The following is a 20,386-nucleotide window of genomic DNA, read 5'->3' on the forward strand; positions in this document are numbered from 1 at the left end:
GGAATAGCATCCAGCTGTAAAACTTGAGCTAAAACCTTAATGATGGAATCAGTCCGATTAACTTTGGAAAATGCTAGGGCATATCCTACAGACAATGTACAGGGGCTGCTCCTGTGAGAAGGGTTGCACATTCTACCAGGCCAAGGTCATGCCCAGCAAAAGAAGTTAGTCCAGAAGAAGATTGGGGAGTGGAAAGAAAAGTGTGAGTTAAAGAGAAGAGTGGGATACTGAATGTTGGGACAATGACCGGGAAAGGAAGAAAGTTGGCAGGTTTGATGGAAAGGAGGAAAGTGGGAGTGTTGTGTGTGCAGGAAACTAGCTGGAAGGAGAATAAGGCAAGACAATTGTGAGGAGGCTTTACGTTGTTGTACTGTGGAGCACATAAGCAAGGGAGAAATGGTGTGGGTATATAACTATCCAAAGGACTAAAAGATAGTCTTGTCAGTGTCAATGAGGAGCGATAGTGTAATGAGTGTCAAGCTGGGCCTTAATGACAGTGTAGTTAATATAATTTGTGCATTTGCTACTCAAGTGGGCTGTGATGAAGAGGAGATGAACATTGTTTAGGCACAAATATATGAACAGCTTAGAGCAGTACAAGAGGAAGATAAAGTGATTGTTGGTGGTGATCTAAATGGGCATGTGGGTAAGACTAGAGAGATGATGGAAAAGGTAAATGGAGGGTGAGGAATAAAGCAGAGACATAGGGAAGGGGAGAGGATAGTCGATTTTGCTGTGACATCTGATTTGGTAATAGTTAACAGATTTTTTCTGAAAAGAAAGTAAGTCAGCTTATGACTTACAATAGTGGAGGAACAGAAAGCCAAATAGACTTTCTAATGTGTAGAAAATCTCATTTGAAAGAGATAAAGAATGGTAAGGTCATAAATGGTGAAAGTGTAAGAGTTCAGAATAAAGTAGTGGTGATGGTCTGAGAGATAAGGATCATCACAAGAATAAAACTAGAGCAAGCAACAGCAAGAAGAGCTTAAGAACATGTTTCGGGAGTACATTTTAAAATTAATTGCAGTCATTTGAGAGTGTGGAGGAATATTAGGAGAAGAAATGAAAAGATGTATTAAAAGCAGGTAAAGAGATGTTGGACAGGACAACAGAAAGGAACCAACCTGGGGACAGAGAGACATGGCAGTGGAATAGAGATGTGCAGGATGTGATAAAGATGCTATATAAATATATTATTATTATTGTTATTATTATTATTATTAGGCTAAGAATGAGATAAAGAAGAAATGGCACCAGTCAGCGAGGGAGGAAGATAGATAAATGTATAGGTAGACAACCAAGGCGGCAGGAAGGCAGTGGCAAGAGCCAAGGCACAAGCTTTAGAGGAGATGTGCGAAAAATTGGAGAAAAAAGAGGGAAAAAGAATGATTTTTTAGAATAGTGAAGGATAGCAATAAGACTAGGAAGGAAATTAGTCAAATAAAGCAGAAGAAAGATGAGAAAGGTGGGGTCTTGAGGGTTAGCAAGATAGGATCAAAAATAGATGTAAGAAGTACTATGAAAAGCTACTGAATGAAGAAAATCCATGGATAGTATTTGGGGAAGGAGTCCCAAATGAAGGGCTGTACCAAAAATAAGTAGGGAGGAAGTAAAGGAGGCATTGAAAAGAGTGAAAAATGGAAAGGCAACAGAACAAGTGAAGTGTTGAAGAGTTTAGGAGAAGAGGAAGTAAATGTGTTGTTGAATCTAATGTAGAAGATTTATGAACAGGACAGAATACCAGAGGAGTGGAGGAACAGTGTGATTGTACCCATTGATAAGGAGAAAGGTGATGGTTAGGATTGTGGAAACTATACAGGGATACAACTGATGTCAAACACAATGAAAATTTGAGAAAGGGTTGTAAAGAGAATATTTAGAGAAGAGACCACCATAGGGGAGGAGCAGTTTGGTTTTGTTCTAGGGAGGCGAATAACTGATATAGTCTTGCATTAAGACAGCTCATAGAGAAACATCAAGAAAAACAGAAAGGACTGCATATGATGTTTATTGATTTGGAGAGAGTTTATGATAGAGTACCATGTGGAGAAGTCTGGAGGTGCACAAGAGAGAAAGGAGTACCAGAGAAGTATATGAGGATTATCCAGGATATGTATGAGGGAGTGTGGAGTCAGGTTAATAGTAGTGTTGGGGTAACAGACAAGATCCCAGTTAGAGTAGGTTTGCACCTGGGATCTTCTTTAAATCTTCATCTCTTTGATCTGATTTTGGATGTGTTGAGTCGTGTGATAAAAGACCAATCCCCATGGGACATGCTTTTTGCTGATGACATTATGTTCTAGGGCATCGGAAACTAGGAAGTGGAGAGGAAGTTGGAAGAATGGAGAAGAGCTTTGGGAAAGTAGGAAGAAGATAGTGGATATGAGGTTTAATGATGATCAGGATTCTGAAGTTAGCCTGCAGGGCGTGCTGTTGAAAAGAGTGGATACATTTAAATATCTAGGGTCAATGGTAGCCCAAGATGGAAAATTACAAGAAGAGATAACCCATAGAGTGCACTGTAGATGATACAATTGGAAGAAGGCATCATGAGCATTACGTGATCAAAGAATTAAGGTAAAGGTTAAAGGTAAGGTTTTTAGGACTGTGGTAAGACCAGCAATGATGTATGGAGCTGAGATATGGACAGTAAAGGGGATGCAGGAGAAGAGGTTAACTGTGGCAAAAATGAGAATGTTGAGATAGATATGTGGAGTTACTAAAAAGGACAGAATAAGAAATGAAACAATCAGAGCTACAACAAAAGTGGGAGAGATGTCTAAGAAAGAACAGGAAAGTAGGTTGAAGTGGTATCGACATGTGATAAGGAGAGGCAATGAATATGTCAGCAAAAGAGTGATAGGAATGGAAATAGGGAGTCCAAAGTGGAGAGGGATGGATCAAGTAAAATTAGATCTGAAGTAAAAGGTCTTGACTGGCGAAAAACTGCAGGGTCAAGCTGTGTGGAGACGACTGACCAAGCACATTGACCCAAAATACTGTAGAAGAGGGAAAAAATGGCTAGATCTGTTGTAAACCCAGTGGTGCTACCTCACAGCTCTCGTATCCCAGGTACAAATCTCAACTTAGTAGGCAATGCTTTTGCTTACACATTCTTGACATATACTGTATATATAATGCAAAGTTGACTCACTCAGTCATCAACAAAACACTGTTTAGTTAAAAAGTTAAAGTTTTGCAGGATTGTACATCTAGGGCAGTAGATATCTACTAAGAAAGGACATTTTGATATATCAATATCTGGGGGTAAAAAAAACGACCCCTACAATATAAAAAATAAATACCCCAAAATCTCAACAATGCTTTGACTGGTTTGAGTGAAATTTGGTGCTGTTATGGAAAAAAGAAAAGTAGCTGGCCAATGTTTTCCTAATTGACGATAATACTGTAATGCTGCAGCAAGTGGCCTATTTTAAAACATTGCATTCTTTTTTTAGCTGATAAGTGATCCAGCATAGAGATTGGGTTGTTGGTTTATGCAAATGTACGCTTCCAGTAAAATATTGACACTGACATGGCAGAAAATTCAGCTATGAAGTGGATTTATGAAAGTCAGGCAAAGCTCAAGTAAAATGTGATTAGCAACTGTGCTTTAACTTTTGACTGCATGCTAAGCAACGTGGATGTGAGTGACCATAGGTGTTTCCATGAAAATGACACCACAATATATTTACAGGAAGAAAACTAAGCACAGTATTAATATTTATCCCTGTTGGTCCTCAGAGTACCAGCACAGTCCCTAACAAAACTCATTCTGATATTCATTCTCACCTGTGGACTTTGAAGAGGGACCACCGACTCTCACACTATGAAATAGTTTACATGTACTGTATATTTGTGTCTGCAAAATGTACTCCCCTCCCCCTACAAGACTGTTTAAGGTGCCTCCAAAATATTACTGGCAGTTATTTTTTTCCACTTCCAGCAAAGAAAAAACTTCAAAATTAAAAATGTTTTTTTCATTGCATGGGCCATCTAAATGTGCAGTCTGTAAACATCACTGCTGTTTGTAATAAATTAAAATAAACCATGTGTTAGAACTCCATTGTCTGGCTATGGGTATGGCAAGAAAAAATAGAAGCCTGAACATACAATTAATGAAAAAATCCAAAAAATGCCTTAGTGAACAGTACTGGCATGTAGGAGGTGCTCTCAATTTTTTGGCAAAAATGCCAAACAAAGAAAAATTTTATAAAAACTAAAGGCAATAAAAAAGATCACAAAAATTTAGAAACAAAACTTCAACAAATGAGGTGCTAAAACCAAATAAAAATACCTTTCACAGCTCCCCCTGTCTACACTTTGACCCTTCTTCCCTTCTTGCACCTCTTTTCTCCTTTCTCATGCTAAATGAGCTCTCATTCTCTCTCCATCTAATTCTAACCTACACTAAAGCAATGGTGACTGGGCTCTTTAATACCACATTCTTGGACAGCTTTCAGGGTCACGTCTGATCTCCAAGGAAATACCTCCGGGTCAAGCCTAGTCCTACAGAACCTATGGAGGGTAGTCTGTCCAGAGCTCCCACAGGTGGTCCTAGGTATCTTTTCCAGATTGCCGGCTTATTTTAAACCAAAGGGCCATATAACCCTCCAGGTGCCTCAATAGAAGACTCCAGCTGCCAACAGTTGCAGGGCTGGGGAATGTAGTTTTTTTGCAGTCCCCACTGTCCTTCCACTATATTTATATACCTTGAAAAATTCATAGAATAATTTCCTATGTCTTCATTATATTCAATTTCCCTATCTGCCATCACTTCCAGGGCAGGTTACAATCGAGATGTGTTCCAAAATCTGGCCCCTTTACAAAATATACAGATATTCAGCTTTTTCTTCAATATCCTAAAGACTTATGCTGCCTGAACTGGATAAACAGAAAATTGATAAACAAATAGGTTACTTTATTTTGACTATGTCTGTTAATTGTTTTCAATCAACGATGCCCTATTGTCTAATCATTCAATCAATCTATATTTTATATGTCATGTTTCTTAGTGACATCTGTAATCATCAATTTACTTCACAATGTAGGAATTGTTGCTGCACATATATTGATTTAATTCTTCCAATTTACATTAGTTGCTTGGCAATCTGTAATGGATACATTAGTCTGTGTAAATCTATTACTGTTTATAAAATCAACATATCATTTAATAAATCAATTAAAGCAGCAATGAGTAAAAGGCAGGAAGCAACACTAAATGGGACAACAGTTGCAATGTCTTCTTGCTATTAAATATTGCTTCATTTGCAATTTCAGTGGTATAGTGTATTGCTAACTAAATTTCTTCACAGCCGCATTTTTCACTCCAGGAACTCACCCTTTCATAACTGATGGTTCCTTCAGGGGACATCATTAAAATTACGTAACATAGTATAACATTTTCAAACCCACTTAATTGCAATGTCGGAAGCCTGACCCTCTCTATAAAAGATGTTTCATGAAATTATAAATGGTACAAAAATCTGTACACACAGATAGATGGTGATATATGAAAAAGCATCCCCAAGCATAGTAAATGGGGAATCCCCCATGTTTGGCACTTCATTTGGTTAGTTATCTTATCTGTGTACTTGTTGGACAGAAGATATGCTATATTCAAAGGAACAGAGTATTTGCATTATGGAGCTGTACAGGCTTCTTCAAAACTTCCTTTATGACCTAGTAATATATTTTACACATAATTGACTGGTGTCTTTCTTCAAAATGACCTACTAATCAGGACACAGTAAAACTGTTTGTAGATACTTTTGTTTTACATTTGGACTCCAGGCAGATTAAGTGATTTGCTCGGTGTCACAAAGTGAGTTAGAATGAAGAAATGAACTGGAAACTTTGTACCTATTTTGTCCTTTAAGGAATGGCTTTCTTATTGCCACTTGCCTTGTCAAACCTGCAGCACAAATAACCATTTTAGGTTATTTATTGCATTTCAGCTAATTAGATTTGAAGAAAAAATGGAAAAATTGCAGTTTTCTAAAACTTTAGACTAGTAGTGTACAGTATATTAAAAAGTACTATCTTAAGATGAAACCCTTAGAGAGCTCATGTGAGACTACTGGGAAGGTACAGTAACGCCACAAAGCCTGTTCTTCTTTCTATTTATAAAAAAACCAAATGTCTCAATGCCAGAGAATACATCTAAAGAAATATAAGTACAAAATGGAATTTGAGTCCACTGAAGAAGGGGAAAATTGTGGTGGTAAAAAACACAGCTTTTGTTTAAACCTGCACTGGTTGCTCCATCATTAAAAGACAATCACCTTTATTGACAACGCACAGGGAAAGGAACAGCAGGGACTGATCCAGGAGTAGCTAAGAGCAACATTCAAGGAGAAGCGATCTAGCAAAGCAGTAGGGATGAGACAGCAAGGTGTCTGGGCCAGAAAGGAATGCAATGTGGAGAGGAAGATTTCATGAACTGATCTTCAGCGCACACAAAAACACTGCATTATGATATCGGTCCAAGCAGTATACAATGTACTCCCAAGCTTATTCAACCTGTAATACTGGGGTGAATTGGAGAAACCAGATTGCTCTTTTCACCATATAAAGGAGACTTCTCAAGCACATTTTGAACTGCTGGCCAAAAGGCTTTGGGAGAAGGCTGATACCACAAGCAACCAGGATGCCCTATTGTCCATCGCAGAGACCACTAGCAGTGCCGGAGGTCCGTATCATGAAGATCACACATCTGCTTCATCAGACCTGGGGAAAGCCTTAAGCAAAAACACCAGCAGGACTGTTCAACATAGCACAGTCATGGTGGCTGATTGTAGACTTAGGCAGGCAACTTGAGATCCCACAATTCATTGCCAAGAACTCTTTAAGACTGGTCTTCTCAGGTATCAGGGACAACCAAGTATGTAGCCATGCTGGGGCTTATTGTGCCATGGAAAGAGCATTTGGAAGGGACCTCCAAGTAGAATAAAACAAGTATGAAGGCTTTGTCAATAACTACCACAAAAAATGCTGGATGGTGAGGTGTATGCCTGTGGATTAAGTGGGTAGAGGCTTTGCAGAGCAGTCTCTCTATAATGCATACTCTGCACAGAGTGACCATCAGGTTCTTGGTCACCTCCCTGACTAAGGCCCTTCTCCCCCGATCTCTCAGTTTAGATGGCCGGCCAGCTCTAGGAAGAGTCCTGGTGGTTTCGAACTTCTTCCATTTACAAATGACGGTGGCCACTGTGCTCATTGGGACCTTCAAAGCAGCAGAAATTTTTCTGTAACCTTCCCCAGATTTGGGGATCGAGACAATTCCTTTGACTTCATGCTTGGTTTGTGCTCTGACATGAACTGTCAACTGTGGGACCTTACATAGACAGGTGTGTGCCTTTCCAAATCATGTCCAATCAACTGAATTTTCCACAGGCAGACTCATCTCAAGGATGATCGGGGGAAACAGGATGCACCTGAGCTCAATTTTGAGCTTCATGGCAAAGGCTGTGAATACTTATGTACATGTGATTTCTCAGTTTTTTTATTTTTAATAAATTTGCAAAAACCTCAAGTAAACATTTTTCACGTTGTCATTATGGGGTGTTGTGTGTAGAATTCTGAGGAAAAAAATGAATTTATTCCATTTTGGAATAAGGCTGTAACAAAATGTGGAAAAAGTGATGCTCTGTGAATACTTTCCGGATGCACTGTATGTGCAAAAAACTCAAATAATTCAAGTCAAGTGCCTTTATTGTCCAACCATCAACACACAGTATTGCAGCTTACAGTGGCATGAAATAACATTCCCCATGACCGCAGCACAACATATACATAAACACTCCTGATGTCATGTTTCCCCTCCCCTTGGCTTGCAGCCTCTGTCTCAGATTAGTGCAAATAACTCACTTCTGCAAGCAAACTATAATTCTTAGCGCGATGAGAGAAATCACAAAATCAACCGGATGTTCAAGCATATTCTAGAATAAAACCCGATCTAAATCCGTTAAGTAGTTCTCTTGTTCACTAGCCAAGCGGATGTAAGGTGTGCCCCAAGGCTGGGGTGTGAGTTAGGATGGCCCCACCCCCCTCCCCACGGCCCGCTGCGTCTCTCTTGGATTCGCACAAATAAAGCGGTACCGCAAGCGAGCTATGATACTTCAGGCTTTTAAGTCAGCTCCTGCATGCTCGCAAATGGCACTGGGAAACGACTATAGCTGGTTGTGGCGGTTTAAGGGTCAAGAGGAACAAAACTGAAAACACAAGAACACTCAGCTAGAGATGCATCACAGTCCATCAGCAGCAAAGAGAAATGAATAACGCTGTAGCAGTCTGGTGCCGCTAAGATTCACACCGTCGAGAAGACAGCGATTTATTTATTTTTAAGGTGGAGATTCCAGGGACACACACAGCCTTGACCTGACCAGCGCACACTCAAAAAAAGATACAAAAACAAAGCAATCCGGTAATCAAACAGCAAAAGAAGAATATAATGAAAACAAATGAAATAAATGAAAATGATACCACCCCTGTTCCCCTTACAGCGATTACACCTTAAATACAACAAAGCACCAACAAAACAGACACAGTAAATCAGAAAAACAGCAATGGATGAAATGTAATGATGAAAATACATTGAATGGTAATGTAAAGATAGTCCTACCGCTAGTTTCTGAAATGGTGAAGACAAGTCCAGGAGTGCTTCTTTCTTTGCTGGATGGCCATGAATCCACTTACAGTCCTCATGTACACAGGCAGACAATGCAGACGCCAAACACGAAATGATCCAGGACAAAACTAATAAGTACAGGTAACCCAACAGAAGGCAGGCAGATAGACAGGAACTTGAAACACAAATTACAAAAACTTTTTTTTTTGCTTTTGGTCACCGGCCCCATTTGTAAAAGCCACGCTGACATCCTTTGACCCCAATAGCCCCAGCACCCTCAGCAGAAGACCAATCAGAGCCACTGCAGGGACTGCTGGGAGTCACAGTTTTAAATTCTATTGGCTACTTTCACCATCCTGAGCCGTGTTTCCTCCACAGTTGCTTCCTGTTCTCTCTACAGTACAGTATTGCCATGAAAAAAGGCATAAAAATTGCGGAGGATATTTACAGTTTCCGCCAATAATTATTAGATAGGTTCTAAGGAAAAATCTGCAAATGACTCAGGCCGCGAACTCTGAACCGCGACTTCGCGGGGGTCTACTGTATTGTAAATAGTTGAGTTTAATTGAGTCGAATACTCTTATTTGTCAAACTTAATGATCTTATGTAATCCCCTTTCAGAATAATATATTATTTTTGCTTATTACAAATACACTATTGTTTATCAAACTGAAATATTTCAATTTTGTTTAGAGTCTATGAAATTGTGGTTTGTATTTACTGATAATTGTAATGATCTTTGATTAATTCAGTACCTCTTATTTTTGTGTTCCTGGTTACGTTTCTACTTTTTAATTATACTATTTATTAGAATTTGATTGTTTATATGTTCTTCCCACTACATTTTCATATTCTTCTGTGGTTTCAGTTCTTTGTAATCATTTTCCTAAATCTGTGAGGTTTAAACAATCCTAAATTTAAACTTTGTCTTAATCTTTTCCCTATTATGTTTTAGATCTTCTATTCCTTTTTTAACTGACATGCTATATTAATGTGGCTGCTGTTTTCCTGGAAAACAGTTCTCATACACATCTGGTTAATTATATTTAATTTTAATTTGCTATCAGGACATCTGCACTGATTAACCAATGCCTTAATATTTTCCTTTGAGCTCATATTTTAAATGGAAATATATCAAATAAAAATTTTTTTGGGTGGCAAGGTGGTACAATGGTTAGCAGTGCTGCTTCCATGGACTTGTGGTGTTCACTTGTTCTCTTTGCTATGGCATGTTTTTTATGGCTATTCTGCTTTTCTTCCCACATCCCCAAAGAAGCACAGGATAAGTTAATTATTAATTCTGAATTGGAAACTATGTTAGTGTGAATGTGAGTGTGTGCATGTGGAATGATAAATTATTTCCTGCTTTGCCTTCAGTGCTACTAGCATATGATCTAGTCAACCAGGTTAAGAAAGATATATTATGACTGAAAATAGTTACTCCTGGGATGTTTAAGGAGGGACTTGTTGTGTCCTTCGCTTGTTGGGGTAGGGTACACGTCCACCTTTGGTCCCTATTTGTCACTCAGGTCTCACATGTGGCTCCAAGCAGTCATCGTGGCCTCATCCTGGCAAACTGCTTCAACAGGTGGGCCAAACCAGGTGTGAGAAGCCAATGGTTTTTACCCTAGGTGAAAGAAGGCACGTTGCCTTAGAATGAGAAGATAACACTGGTAGAATGTGTGGCGTCTCTGTGACAGGTGTTCAAAGAAAATACACATTTCCTTGAAGGAGAGCAATTTATCTTAGACTCTACCTACAACTCTACCATTCACCTTTTAGGAAAAAGAAGAGAAGAAACCAAGATTGGTTAAAATCCCTCCCCTCTAAGACTAAACCCATCAACAAGGTGAAGAAAGAACCCCTAATCAGTTACAAGAAAGGTCCCTCAGCAAATAGGCTTGCTGCATTGAGAAGAGCATGGAATAATGCTCAAAGAACAGCTAGCTGCTGTGCCAATGATCACTGGGAGAACCTGTGCAAAAGCATCCAAGCTTGGGCTGGCAATGGAAATGTACAAGGTATGAACAAAGGGATGAAGAAGGCTTGAGCATCATCAGCAAGAGCACCCTGTTGAGATCAAATGATGACAAATTATCAACAACCCTGTCACACAGATGGAGAGATGGGCCAAGTATTACCAAGATTTTTACTCCTTAGTTAATGTGGTAACTAATCTGCACTAAATTGAATCCCCTCCCGACTCATCCCGGAAGAGCTTGTCCTACCTCTAACATAGGATTTTCTCAGCAAGGCCTTAGACTTGCTTTGACATGGCAAGTCAACAGGAAAAGACAGCATCCCAGCTGAAGTGGACCAGTGTGGGAAGCTGGTGCTCCACAGTCATCTTTATGTATGGTGGGAAGAGATATCAGTACCCTAAAGACATGCATTATGCAAACATCATCACAATCAACAAAAATAAGAGAATACAGCAATTACAACAATTACAGGAGCATAGCCCTGATCAGCATCATCAGCAAGGAGTTTGTCCAAGTAGTATTTAAAAGGTTGCAAACTGTAGGTGAGCAGGTGTACCCTGAGTCATAGTTCAGCTGAGATTTACTATTGATAAGATATTCTCACAAATAGTTATAGGAAAAAACAGAGAACAGAGGCAGCCTCTGCCTGTTGCCTTCACCAGTCTGACCAATGCTTTTGACCTGCTCAGTAGATGGGGATTATTCATACAGCTGGAGGAGACCGGAAGCTGACCAAATTGATGGTATCCAAGGAACAGTATTGGTGGAGTTCTCAACATTAGACCAGTTTCCAGTCCTCTGTGATGTGAACCAGGGACGTGTCCTCACCCCAACACTTTTTGGGATTTCCTTGTCCTTTGTGCTGTCTTATCCTCTATAACAGTGAGATCTGGTCCACTTACACATGCTAAGTGCACTGCTTTACCACCATCCACCTCCACTGTCAGTGCTGGATCCTGGGCATCTCTTGGAAGGAACTTAAGCCAAACAAAGATGTCCTGGAGCAGGCCACCATGCCAAACATGTTAGCCCTCCACATACAGTGAAAGTTATGTTGACTTGATTGTGTTTATTATATGCAAGGTGGCAGTATCCCCAAAATACTTCTGAATGAAGAACTTGCTTCAGGTTGTCGACCAGTGGGATGCCTGTTGCTGCGCTAAAAGAAGGCACAACTTGAAATCTACAAGAAACCTGGGAAAAATGGCGGCTGACCAGGGTGCCTGGTTACTTGATGTACAGAGAGACATTGCCACAGAAGAGGAGAAGAGAACCCAAGACTGGGCAGGGAGGAGAGAGAGGTGGAAATTTGTAGCGGTGGCCACCCAATCATAGCCTTTGTGAACAGTACAAAGTACTAAGGACTGTCAACTGAACACATCCATTGTCAATATAGTAATGCAGAACTAAGAAGGGACAGTTCAATTACACAAGAATAATCAAATTCTTGATTAAAGGTGAAAAAGGACTGTCATTCTCTGCCCCCCAAGCAAACTTACTAACATGTGACAATGGAAAAGTCAGCTGAACAATGGAAATGATTTACAATGTGGATTGTTTTGTATAGTCATTTAAAACATAGAGTGACTTTCACTGGATGGTTTTCAATATTAAATAATAAAAATCATGATAATCACAAAAATGCATATAAGAAAAAAATGGCTTTAACAGCTCTTTAAAATTTCATTAGTTTTGTTACATCCTTCTCATAACAAGGTTATCAAAACTGTCCACTGTTTTTTAGATGGAACCACATAGCATGCTATCTATCCCAAAATTCCATAAGATTTTCAAAACTGCTTCTGTACACTGTTGAGATTGTGTTGAGTCCCTTAAGAATCACCAGGGTGCTTTCAGTCCTGGTCCCTCTACTGTTTCATTGTATTAGATACCTTTATTCAAAAACACAAGTCTTGAGATTTATTTATTTATGCATTTATTTATTAGCTTAGTTGCCATATATTCAGACTTTGCCCAGATCATATTTTTGTGCTTCTACTGATTTATAAGGTATTTGCTAATCCATCTAATTGATTGCAAATAGCAAATTTTACAAACCCATTTTTATATAAATAAACTTTGGGCCTAAACAAATTTTTAAAAATTTTGTTCTAAATCCCTGCCTACTGTATTTATTACTTGCCTTGCAAAAATTAATCAAACTCAAGATACAGTAAATAATACTGCATGCTCCATTATAATCAAACACTTTTCTTGCTTCCTTTTTAAACTAAGGCATATTAGTGCCCTGCTTACATCCATGCAAACTATCATGTAGTGTCTATTCTGCTAATATCACTGGACTATATTGGATAGTTGATTTTCTGCCATCATTTATAATTTCTTCCATTAACGTCCTGGTGATGCGCATTACTCCGTATTTACCAGGGTCCTGCTAGTCACTCTGACCATGTTTATACATAAAGGTACAAACTGTATTGCAGTTTTTAGTCTTTAGAAATTTTTCTGGTATACAGTGACTAGAAAACATAATCAGTAGTTTTGTTGAGCAAATGTTTATGGTTCAGCAAGCATTAGACACAAGGCAGGAACTATCCCTGGATGGGGTGCCAATCTCCATTTTTGCCAATTTAGTTAAGAAATTATGACTGATTACTAAACCACCGTGCTGCTCTAATTCTGATGACCCTTATTGAGGATCATATTCATTCTAAAGTCATAATTTTTCAATTCAGACATGTTTTAATCTGGTGCAGGAAGAATGAATTAGCTCCCATTACACCATGACCCCAAATGGGATTCAGTGGGTTTGGAAAAAGAATGAATGAGTAAATGTTCCATGAAAGGAAACATTCAATATGTGCTTGCTTAAAAAAAAAGCTAATAAACTGCATTCAATCACATTTTGAAAAGATCAAATAAAATTGCATTTTTCTTTGAGTCAGAGAATAATTAATCTTTGAACGTGAGTCACCAAGTATATGAGTTGTTTACTAAAGCTTCTAAAAATATGCAATGTATCTTACAGTCATTTGATGCAGTATCCTGTTATGAACATATCATAAATGCCAGTATTTCCTATTATGTCATTATACTGCCTACTCTAGCCATTTTACTTGAACATAGATTTTTGCACAGCGTGTACTTGCATTTAAATTGTAACCTTTTGGCAGCTTTATTACAAGATATCTCTCTATGTACGGTATTGTTAAATATAAAGGACATATTTTTTATATTTTTTGAATGCAACATCATGAAATGTTGCTGACTAAAGACCATTAAAGGCCAATGATTCATATGTCTGTTTTTAATGTACATACTGTATGAATGTGTGATTTAACATTGCTAATCAGCACCACATTCAATCCAAAACTATATTTTAAGCATGCACACTGTTCTATATGGAAATTCTTATTAGATTAATATTAGCAATTTTTAGTATAGTATAATAGTAAATACTAATTTCTAAACATAAAGCAATAATACATCATAAAGAAAACCCCTCTAAAGAAAATACAAAATACATTTATTTATCGTTTGGGTTTGAATTATATATATAAAAAAACAGTTTAAATTTCTACTTCTATTATTCTAATTTCCTTAATAATAACTGCCTTTGGAATGAAAGCTGCAGTGGTACGAATAAGAAGAGAAAAAAACAAGCTTTTAGAATACAAGCACATTTTCTTGTGATAAACCTTAATTAAGAATCATCTCATGCTAAATGGGGACAGTGGTATTTGCCCATCTGCAAAGCTTGGCACACAGCTTGTACCATGCCAGCTGCAATCTGCTGTTCATGCTACCCACCTGATCCTTGGAGACCTGCCTGGATGGAGCATTGATGCCAAGTTCTTCAAGAGGATAGACAATCTGTCGTCTTGCACACACAGGAACCATACAATTAAGGGCAGATGTCAGCGAATGGGCATAGGCATTCTGAGAATGATAGGAAATGGGTAAAATGTGAGGTCCAAGGGCCCTTATAGTGACGTAGTGCAGCTGCCTAAATGGGCAAATACAGATTTATGGAAAAACATTGGTTAAAATGAAGGGAAAATGGGTTGATAAACAGGCACTTAGAGCCATGGAATGAACTGTCTACAGCGGCTGCCACTAATGAAGATAATTATGAGAGTAATTACATTACCATCTCTGTGGGAATGGATGAAAAACAAGTGGTTGGGTTTATAGGATTTTTGCAGAACAAGGATTTCCCCCTGGAGAATATCTTTTCTTTGCTAATCATGAATCAGCTAGATTCAGCCCCCATTAAAATTCATTTTGTAATACTGCTGTAACCAGTGCTGGCAGCCCATAATTCCCCTGATGCCTTTTTTTCATGTAAGTTTCAGTAATTATAATCTGTGTTTTATATCTGAATCTGACTAATGTTTATTCTAAGCAATTAACAAAAGCAAGGGCAGCTTTAGTGTGTGAGAAGGTATTTCATTGCATCATTCAGGACAACAGTGCACAAGCCAAAGCATTTGTAAATACAGTATGAACAAATTACAAAAAAATAAAACCTCCTAGGTTATGCAGTTTAATATAAATACATAATTGACTTTTTAGAGACAAGGCAGTGCAGTGTAATTTAATAAGGAAAAGGGCATAATAAACCACCCAAATCAGAAAAGGCAATTCCAATATTACCACATACAGTACAAATAGCACTGAAACCACCTGTACATGCAAATTATGCTTCAAACCAGAAAATGTCAAACCATTTGGCTAAAAATTGTGAATCATAATATTTTTCTCAGAAAAACAGTGCCTTGTAATCTGAAGAAGCCTGCCATAGCAAATGTTTCATTTTGGCATTTCATTAGATACACCTGCGCCGTCTGGTGTTGTGAGGCATTTATACATATGCTCTTTTTTATAAATACTATGGAAACATTATGTGCACCAAATGACTCAAGCAGATGGCTGTATAATATGAAAAATAAGGTTTGAAAATTGAGGCTGTAACAGCATTAACATAATATGTCTTAATCAAAATAATATTAAAGTAGAATGATGAGTGGTGCGTCGCAAATTCAAAAGCAGATTTTGGATATTTTTTATAAGTGTGTTAATCCACAACAAAAAAAGCACCTGTATTCACAAAAAAGTCACTTTCTGAGTATTTTTTTTTCATTTTATCACTATGTCTGTATGAATTTTCTTCTGCTGCTTTTGTCCACATCCTAAAAATGTCCAGGTTAGGTTTAATAATGACTAAGTGATTTTTGATGTGTGGAAGATGGTACCTCATAGTGGATTAGCTGCTATCTACTGTTGTTAACCTGCCTTGACCTCAGTGCTACATAGGAAGGCTTTTCCTCACTTACCATTTTCCCACAATGAAAAAACTTACTTCAGAAACTGAATGGATAGATGGATGATGCATTCAGGGTGTGCCTATTTTATCAATTCCTTGATTATGTAATGGTGTAGGTATGTTACAGTTGGTTAAACTTTACCTTCTGACAAACAGATATCTACATATACAAATTTTTAAATTCATCCAGAATGAGCCTTTTATTTTTTCTTGGATCTCAAAACCTTCTGTATCTGGTATGTCTGATATAATTCATATCACCAAAATATTAAGATTTTTTTAATCTTCAGGTAGTTAGCCTAATTATTTTGGTATTTGTATGTAACAACTGATTATGCAATACAGTAAATGTGCTTGACAACCTAGACAGACAGATAGAGACACAACTTGGAAATGGAACTTTTATTTGTCCCAGATAAGTAAATAAAGAAATAAATAAATATACATACATATTTTTATAAAGCAAGAAATTCAAAAGAAAGAAAAGTTTTCATTTGGCTGTCACATTCACAGTGAGGAATTAGGCAGAGATATTGCTGTTGGTATAAAGAAGTCCCAATAGCATTTCATTAGGTTGGCGATTCGGTGGGTCTGTCTTCAAGTGATGCTACCAGCAGCACATCACAGTGTAGAAAATCACACTGGCCATCTGAGAGTTATAAAAGATTTGAAGGATGTCACTTCCCACATTAAACGAACACAGTCTCCTTAGGAAAAAGAGCCTGCTCTGCCCTTTATTATATAGTTCCTCTGTGTTCTATGACCAGTCCAACATTAATGTGGACTCCCAAGTACTTGTAGGAGTGGACCACCACTTCACCCACTCCTTGAATCGTGTCTGGACATATAGGCTGTTTGGTGGGCCAAAAGTCAGTAAGCAGGTCCTTGGTTTTGCACTAAGAAACAAACTTTTCCACCCAATCTCTATACTCTGTTTCATCCCCTTTATCAATACTAACCCCTATTAATTCATTCAGTCATACAAGACTCAGTAATAGTTGTCTATCAACTCCACATGTAAATGTACGGGATGTGGGAGGAATTCAAAGCTCATAGAGAAAATTGTTTCAGATAAAAGGAGCACATGCAAACACTGTACAGAAAGTAAAAAAAAAAATGGTTTATGAACTGAAGTTCCTGAACTTGTGCCACCATGCCTTCATAAGTTGAATTCTTAATAAAGATTTCCATTCTTTTTTTTCATTCTTTTTTTGTTGAAGTTAGTAAATAACTAATACCAGGAAGCTAAATGAGAAAATGTTACACTTACAGCCAGAATTTAATTAAAAAAATCTTTTCAAACAAATTCATTATCCTCTATAATGTATTAAACTGCTGGCAGCAGCATTGCATGAGAAAATGGTTATCTATATAGTAGATTATTTAAAAGAAATTGAATTGCAATTATAATAAATAGAATGATAATAAAAGGCTGAATAAAATTAGGTAGGTGGAAGCAGTAAAGGAAATGATTATACAGTGCAACAGAAAAAGATGTGTAAAATTAAAAACAAATAAAAAAGGGAAGCAGATTACTCTAGTTAGATGGAAACCCTTTGATCTTAAGAATTAACTAATGTAATCTGATAAGAAAACAGTTTTTAAAACACGACAGCATTTAAAGAATGCAACTATTTCACTAGAGAGAAATTATGCCTTATTAGGAAAACTAGCAGAATTTAGGTAGATAGATAGATAAACATATAAGAACAGAAGAAGATTTGTTTCAAGTTAAATGCTAGAAGGATATACAATGCTGTGCAACCTTTATCTGACCTTTCTCAAAATGGCCTCTCTAAACATTTAAAAATTACTGAAAGGTAGAAAGAATTATTAAAATGCCTCAGAAAAAGAAGGGTTATCTTTTACTACAAGACATTCCATGCCCAAGTTTTAGATCTTAATGTCACTGAAACTAAACAGAGTTCATTGGGCATTGAAAATTAAAGTTACAGTGTACGATTCTGGAAAATTAAGGAAGAAAAAAATATTAAACATAGGTTTACTAGAGTTTATGCCAAAATAATAAATGACATTCTTATTTATTTATTAGTACAGTATACGGATACTATAATGTTGTCATTTTCTTCAAGAGAAGGAGCATGTGGGGAAAGAAAAAATGTGGTGTTATAATACATTAACTAATGCTATAAGAAATCTTTCTAAGTGTCAGTTACACACTGTGTGCTAAAGCAGACTTGTTTGTGAAGAAAAAAAATCTATTTATAGGGACAGCTTACCTAAAAAAATGAAGTGTAAACAATTTAGCATAAATGACTAGTTAAAAGTAAATACATACATACAGAAATTTTAAATACAGTGGTACCTTGAGATACAAGTGCCCCAACGTACAAGTTTTTTGAGATACGAGCCATCACTAGGTCGATTTTTAGCCTTGAGTTACGAGCCATCAAAGATCTTGTCGCCGCACATTTTGAGGAACTGACGACGGAGTAATTGACGGAACTACAGACGCAGCAACATACGGAGGTTTTGCAGGAGATCGGTATCGCAGAGGACCCAGAGCTGGAGAAGGTTATCTCTTCAAGTGAAATAAAGGAAGTTTTTGCAATGTGGGAAAAAGTTTTGAAACTTTAAAGAAAAGAAACACCCTGAAAAAGTTACAACTTTTTTTACAACGGCACTATTTAATGACACTAGCCTAACACTTGACTTTATTGAAAAGAAACACCCTGAAAAAGTTACAACTGGTCGTGAAGCAGCGCTGTGTAATGACACTTGCCTAACTCATTTCAGAAAGATTCTAAAGGGGAGGACTAAACAAAGCTCCTTGGACAGGTTTCTATTGAAATGCCCTGAGAATGAAAGTGTCGAAAGCGTGGCAAAAAAGAAACAAGCTAGTGAAGAAGAAAATTAAGTTAAGCAAAAGTGAAGTGAAAGAAAAAAACATTACAATATGCTCCGCCAACATCTGTTTATTTCTTTAGATTCCCTTTTATGTATTAGGTTTTATTTTGTTTGTATACAATATTTGTTCATTATAAATACTTATATTGAAAACATTTAACAAAAAATTGGGGTGGTTTTTTGGGGGCTGGCACGAATTAATCTCATTTCAATTAATTTCAGTGGGGAAAACTGATTTTAGATACAAGCATTATGACTTACGAGCTTGGTCACGGAACAAATTAAACTTGTATCTCAAGGTATCATTGTAATGAATAATATTTTTCATGGCTCTAAGTCCTTTGGTAGCCTAAAGCATACTGACGCAGCCAGTTGTGTTCACTAGTTCTGTTATATTGAAGTCATATAAATGTTAGTATAAAATGAATTTTTTGATCTTCATCCATTTTCTAACCAGTTAATCTAATTCAAAATCTATGGGATCTGGTATGTATCCCAGTAGTACTGGGCTCAGGGGAGCAGTGCACAGTTTGCCTGCCCACCTTATGATATGCTCATTCACTCTTCTACACTCACTCAGCTGTGGCAAACTGCAAATTAATCCAGAATGCCCATATCAAGGATATGGAAAGATAACACAAAGAGATGGGGTGAGAATTTGCAAAACCTAAACAGGCAACAATTAAACCATGGACCAGAGTTAACCACTGTGCCTACTTGCCTTAGGCAACACAGTAGGTAAAAAAATGGCAAAAAGAAGCACTATCCATTGCACAGTATTGCACTTTGTTTTAAGATTGGAACATAGAATATAAAACACAAGCAAAAACATGTAGATGCACTTCAAAAGAATACATGATACTTTACCTTATCCTGTTCTTGTTGATGGTTTACTGTATGGTAGATACATGATTTGTATGAAAGCCTCAGAATCTCTTTAAGGAAATGCTTACGATGATGATGAAAAATAGGGTTCAATGCAAAATGCAGAAGCCTTCCGTGCTCCTCTTGAGTATGATAGCTAAAGTAGATGAAATCCTCAATGTTATAATGTGAACGAATATAATTTATATCCTGAAAAAAGAAAACATAATAGACATTATCTATATCATTCATTTATGCAAGAAAATATAGCTGATCACTGTAAATACCTTTTCTGTGACAATACATTCTTTGGAAAATATTAACATATACTAGAATAAGAATACAACCTGCTATTCTACTATTCTGCTTCTTTAGAAGATGGAATGCCTTCTAAAATGTTTATATATTAATTTTTCAATGACTCCACTTAATAATGCAAAAAACAATGGAAATCCAAATAATGAAAAGCATATTTTTATGTAAAATAGTTATAATTAGCTTACAGTCATATTCTCGTAATAACACTAGTATGCAGATATAACGTCTGTACAACAGTTTTATTTTACACTGTTGATAAACTGGAATGAAAAACAGAGCACCACAATAGATATATACTTTGACAACATTGTGATCCATCCATGCTTAATCTGATCAAACTCAATAAATCATATCAAATGGAACCATTATGTAACTTACTTCCTAAAACAAATTGTTTATGTGCATTTTGACAATTAAAGCATCTTATAAATTGGT

The 20,386-nt window shown here is 37.1% G+C and overlaps 1 protein-coding gene across 1 annotated transcript in view; it reads right to left on the minus strand.

Annotated features, from left to right (window-relative positions):
- The window catches only part of cfap61 (cilia and flagella associated protein 61), a 337,473-nt gene that overhangs the window by 175,906 nt on the left and 141,181 nt on the right, over positions 1-20,386 (minus strand). Inside the window, exons 17-18 of the mRNA XM_039748028.1 lie at positions 19,637-19,843; positions 14,386-14,514 (exon numbers count right to left, since the gene is read on the minus strand). Coding sequence (XP_039603962.1) covers positions 14,386-14,514; positions 19,637-19,843 — 336 coding nt within the window. The remainder of the gene's footprint in view (positions 1-14,385; positions 14,515-19,636; positions 19,844-20,386) is intronic.

This window comes from Polypterus senegalus, chromosome 3 (genome assembly GCF_016835505.1).
Source record: "Polypterus senegalus isolate Bchr_013 chromosome 3, ASM1683550v1, whole genome shotgun sequence".
NCBI classification, from domain to species: Eukaryota; Metazoa; Chordata; class Cladistia; order Polypteriformes; family Polypteridae; genus Polypterus; species Polypterus senegalus.